General features: G+C 50.6%; 1 protein-coding gene across 1 annotated transcript; it reads right to left on the bottom strand.

Annotated features, from left to right (window-relative positions):
* Positions 1–3,612: 3,612 nt before the first annotated feature.
* Positions 3,613–4,966, bottom strand: LOC138849891 (heat shock protein HSP 90-beta-like). Its single transcript, XM_070074945.1, is given in 3 exon segments — positions 3,613–3,841; positions 3,959–4,111; positions 4,114–4,966. Coding segments are annotated over 3 exon segments (1,116 nt in total). The 3' UTR covers positions 3,613–3,731.
* Positions 4,967–5,767: the final 801 nt, after the last annotated feature.

The following is a 5,767-nucleotide window of genomic DNA, read 5'->3' as shown; positions in this document are numbered from 1 at the left end:
AGGTCTTCCTTCCGTTGGTTCACCCCACAAATGGCCGCTATGGCCGGCGTGCTGTGCTGATCCGAAGCCAGGAGCCAGGTACTTATCCTGGTCTCCCATGGGGTGTAGGGCCCAAGCACCTGGGCCATCCTCCACTGCACTCCCGGGCCACAGCAGAGAGCTGGCCTGGAAGAGGAGCAACTGGAACAGCACTGGCGTCCTGACCGGGACTAGAACCCAGGGTGCCGGCGCCGCAGGCGGAGGATTAGCCTAGTGAGCCGCGGCGCCGGCCGGACTACAATGGTCTAATAAGACAGGGAGAGAGAGGACCGAAGCAGTTTTCCAAAGGGTGCCTTCAAATCTATCACAGCCAAGTCAAATGCCTTCTCTCTGAGAAGATCCAGAATTTACAGTGCTTCAAGCTGGAAAATGTGAACACCTGTTAGCTTAGCGCTAGAGATTTATAGCCAAAAGTAGGCTAGCCATAGAGACTGGGGCACACAGAGCACTTGCAGTCATGGTCCATCAGCTTACACGCCGGCCGGCCGGTTCCCAGAAGTGGATCCCTTTCCATTCCTGTACTCGCTGGTGCCGTCTGTGTGGTTGGTACTGAAAATCGTACGAAAGAACGTTTGCTCTAGGTAATTCCCCTCTTTTGTTCCTCAGACAAGAAACCTGAAATTTGGAAAATGGAGTGGCTGAAGCGGTGCATTGTTTTAGACACGTGGAAAGGCGCCTAGTGACTCTCGCCTCGTGCCACACTGTGAACGGACCAGGGTGCACAGCACGGGCAGGGGATGTGGAGAGGGCTCGTTCCTTCCCTCCTTTGCAACTCCTGGGGACTTGACCTTGATGACTTGACCCCCAGATGACTGCTACCCTTACCTACGCTGCTGTACATCGGGCTGGTTCTAGATATTCCAGGATTGATAGGAACACGTATGGTCAGCACCCTTCTGCACGCAGACTGGGGTGGAGGGGGAAGTGTGCGCTCTAGACTGAATGTATTTTAGGGAGAAAGACGTGTGGAAGAGGCTCAGAGTGTGGATTTTTATTGGTCCATCCTTAAGGAGCCTGGCTGTGGCAGCGTGAGTCCACACGGACACCCGAACAGACTACTATGAGGGCTGAAGCTGGTTGGGAGCCATGTCACCCTGGGGTGGCCCCTGAGCTCGCCAGGGAACTGAGACGTGCTGCATGGTGCCACCTCGTCTGGGGCCCCACGGGGCCAGCTTGTACCTGCTTCCTGCCAGCCCACACCAATGACCAAAATATTCTGGGCTGTTCAGAGACCAGAGAAGCAGAGCTGAGCCAGGCAAGCAGGTGAAGACCAAGGACGGTAAAAATGAAGTCTGGTATGGTTCTGTGTGTGGACTGAACGCTTCCTTTGGAGGTTCCTCATCTGTGTTTGCTTTCAGAGGCCTGCTCACTGTGGCCTCTGTACCAGCTCAGAGACTCAGAGGACTCACCTCAGCACAAGAAAACTTGTGTGTCGAGGGAGAGGCAAGAGAAAAGAGTAACCACTCAGGGAACAAACAAAATCCCCCACCATCACTGCCTGAAATGGCCTCATTTTTAAAAAATCACAAACAGAACGAAGCATATTCTCCCTGTGCCATTCTCTCTCCAGAGCTGTAAGCAGCTGGAGAGGGTGGAGAATAGATTGTGTTGGGAACAAAACAATTGCCCATGACGTTTCCAGAAGGAAGGGAATATTAGCTCAGATATGGCGCAGCTGTGAGGAAACACAGTGTTGAACTCTAAGTTTGTCTCATGAACTTATTCTTAATACTAGCAGGCAAGGACTTAAAAAAACGATTCTGTGCCCATCCTAAAAATCCAGGTTCTATTACTTATTGCTTATGGTAGTGACCGGTTTAGACGAGCCTGGTCATTGTTTGCAGGTCTTCAGACAGATGACAGATGGTATCATACTGGAACATGAAATAGCCATGGTGTTTCTCACAACATCTGTAGAGGCTGTCCCATCACCAGGTTCCTGGCTAAGGTCAGGTCAAGGGCATGATCCTCCTATCTCTATAGTTATATACTGTGTCTTCTATATATTGACCTTTGAAGTAAGTGTTTTGATCTGGGAATGTTGGCATTACAACTACGTATTTTTTAAATTAAAATATTTATTTATTTGTTTGAGAGGCAGAATGATAGAGGGAAAAGGAGAGACAGCGTGAGATCTTCCATCCACTGGTTCACTGTTCACTCTCCAGATGGCTGCAGCAACAGCTAGGTCTGGGCCAGGCTGAAGCCAGGGGCCAGGAAATCCATCCTGGTCTCCCACGTGGGTGCCAGGGTCCCAGGCATTGGGCCATCTACTGTTGCCTTCCCAGGGCAGCACGTGAGCAGGGAGCTGGCTCAGAAGGTAGCAGCTGGAACTCAGACTGGCACTTCAGTATAGGATGTGAGTGTCGCGAATGGCGGCTTAACCTGCTGTGCCACAGTGCTGGCTCCTCCAGCTGTTCTCCGATGGAGGAGAGGAGCTGGAGAATTTCCTCTTTTCAGAACTCTGCGGGTGAGGGTGCACCCAGGCTGCGATGCCAGAGGTACGGCTCTGACCCCGCTTGTTGGACAAGTGGCGCTTCTCAGCCTCTCTCTCGCCTCTTCTGTATACATGGTGGTTGACGTTCTCACGCACCACACATCACTGCGCATATTTCTGAATGTTGATGAATCCCCACAAAACACTGCAGAGAAGTAAGGCAAATAGTATCACGGTTTTATGGTCTTCATAAAATATATTTTATAAGCTTGTGAGGAATGAATCGGCCTTTTAGAGATCTCAAAATTTGTCCTTTCACAAAGAAAATACGGCTTATCCAATTTCAAAAAAAAAAAAAGACTGAATGTATAACTTGATGCTTCTCGACTCTCACTCCATAAGTCATATTAACAAGCCAGAAAGTAGGCACTGCTAAAAAATAAGCACAAATAAGACATTTCATGAAAAAAAATCGCAAAGAATGCAGCATGCAGATTTATCAATTCTCATATACTTTTATCCTATGAGTAATATTGCTGATTCACTTTGCATAATCATTTTGTCTCGCTCTGATGTGGAAATAACAGTTGCAATGGCACTAACTAGCTCAGTTACAGCCTTTCCCTTACTCGTGCACTGAACATACCGGGCTACCCGTCAATCATGTTTCTTGACTTATTAGTGTATTCTTCCCGAGGTCAACTAAAAAAGTCAAATTATTTAGCGATAAAACCACAACTCAGAATACCTACAGGCATGCCTAATCCCTGAAGAAATTTTTAAATGGAGAAAAGTGGTTTTGTTCTTATTATAAAAAGCCTATTAAATATGCCTGTTGACCAAAGATAAAGCATCCAGTGTAGAAAGTTGACTTCTACTTTATGTAATCACAGCCTACAAATAAAACTTTATTAACATATTGGAGAACACCATTCCATATGTATTTGTATGTAAAATATATAAAAATTTTAATGGATATATGAAGTTTTTTTTGTATAAAACGGCATCATCTTTATTTTGCATACTTTAATTTCAGAACAAAATAAACAAGAAAACCCCACAATACACAACATCCAACCCCATTGTCAAATTAAGGAGGGGATGGGGCTTTAGGCCCTTGTTTCCTGCCGTAAGACACAGGACAGGAGAGAGACCACTAGACAGCAGCAGGGGAGCCAGGTGGGACAGGGCCACTCAAGGCTGCTGTGGGAGCCACGGGGACACTATACAGAGGGCAGGAGCTTCCAAGGAGTTCCTAGTCTACTTCTTCCATGTGGGAGGCGTCCTCGTCTCCCTCGAGAGGGGGGATCTCCTCCGGAACAGCTGCGCTGGGTTCCTCTGCTGCCACCTCATCTTCATCAATGCCTAGGAAACAGAAAATAGGAGGTTCCAACCGCACAGCACGGAGGGAGGGAAGTGTGTCCCAGAATAGGCTGTGCCTCCCCACCCCCACCCGGAACCCAGGCACTGCTCACTCCATACCTAGGCCTAGCTTGATCATGCGATAGATGCGGCTGGAGTGGGTCTGGGGATCCTCCAGGGAGAAGCCGGAGGACAGCAGCGCAGTTTCAAAGAGCAGCACCACCAGATCCTTGACTGCCTTGTCGTTCTTATCCGCCTTGGCCTTCTGCCGCACGTCTCCACGATGGGGTGGTCGGGGTTGATCTCCAGGTGCTTCTTGGCCATCATGTAGCCCATGGTAGAGTTGTCTCGAAGTGCCTGGGCCTTCATGATCCTCTCCATGTTGGCTGTCCAGCCGTAGGTGCTGGACACGATGCAGCAGGGCAAAGACACGAGCCTATTGGAGATTGTCACCTTCTCAACCTTCTTATCCAGGATCTCCTTCATGAGCTTGCAGAGATTCTCAAACTTCGCCTTGCTCTCCTCCATCTTCTTCTTCTTCTCCTCCTCGTCCTCAGGCAGCTCCAGGCCCTCTTTGGTCACGGACACCAGGCTCTTCCTGTCAAACTCCTTGAGTTGCCGCACGCAGTACTCGTCAATCGGCTCCGTCATGCACACCACCTCGAAGCCCCGCTTCCGCACGCACTCCACGAAAGCCGAGTTGGCCACCGGCTCTTTGCTCTCCCCAGTGATGTAGTAGATGGACTTCTGTGTCTCCTTCATGCGAGAGACGTACTCGGACAGCGAAGTCATCTCGGAGGTGTGGTAGCGCAGCAGCTCAGAGAGGCGGCGCCGGTTGGTGGAGTCCTCATGGATGCCAAGCTTCAAGTTCTTGGAGAAGGCCTCGTAGAACTTCTTGTAGTTCTCCTTGTCTTCCAGCAGCTCGGAGAGGAGCTCGAGGCACTTCTTCGCGATGTTCTTGCGGATGACTTTCAAGATCTTGCTCTGCTGCAGCATTTCGTGGGAGATGTTCAAGGGCAGGTCTTCGGAGTCGACCACGCCACGGATGAAGTTGAGATACTCTGGGATCAGCTCATCACAGCTGTCCGTGATGAACACACGGCGGAAGTTTTTTAAAAATGAGATCATCCTGTAACCTGTGTTTGCAACCCAACACCCCTCACTCCTGTTAAGCAGAGCAGTCGACAGGAGGCCTGTAAGCCAGGCAGGGCCAGCTGGTGTGGGGCCAGCTCATGGCCTGGACTTTGTCCTCAGAGCAGTCGGCCATCTTTGGAGGACTTCATCAGAGAGAGACATGATCAAACTTGCATTCAGAAAACCCCTGTGTCTGCAGTGGGAAGGGGACGTGAACAAACATGGAAAACCATCCTGGGCTGTTGCCATTTCCATTGTAGAAGTCCTGGGAGTTTAGCCCAGGGAGGAGGTAGTGCAGGTGGAGCGAAGTGCATGGATTTAAGATCTATTTTAGGCCGGCGCCGCGGCTCACTGGGCTAATCCTCCACCTAGCGGCGCCGGCACACCGGGTTCTAGTCCCGGTCGGGGCGCCGGATTCTGTCCCGGTTGCCCCTCTTCCAGGCCAGCCCTCTGCTGTGGCCAGGGAGTGCAGTGGAGGATGGCCCAGGTGCTTGGGCCCTGCACCCCATGGAAGACCAGGAAAAGCACCTGGCTCCTGGCTCCTGCCATCGGATCAGCGCGGTGCGCCGGCCACAGCGCCCCGGCCGCGGCGGCCATTGGAGGGTGAACCAACAGCAAAGGAAGACCTTTCTCTCTGTCTCTCTCTCTCACTGTCCACTCTGTCAAAAAAAAAAAAAAAAGATCTATTTTAAACATTGGACAGCAGCTTCCTATTTTAAGTGGCTGTGGGGGACAGAGGGCAGACAGATCTTCCTTCTCCTGGATAACTCCCCAAACACCCACCACAGTTGAGGT

Source organism: Oryctolagus cuniculus, chromosome 5, assembly GCF_964237555.1.
Source record: "Oryctolagus cuniculus chromosome 5, mOryCun1.1, whole genome shotgun sequence".
Lineage (NCBI taxonomy): Eukaryota > Metazoa > Chordata > Mammalia > Lagomorpha > Leporidae > Oryctolagus > Oryctolagus cuniculus.
Note: the sequence above shows the minus strand (reverse complement) of the source record. Positions and strands in the feature narration are given on the sequence as shown.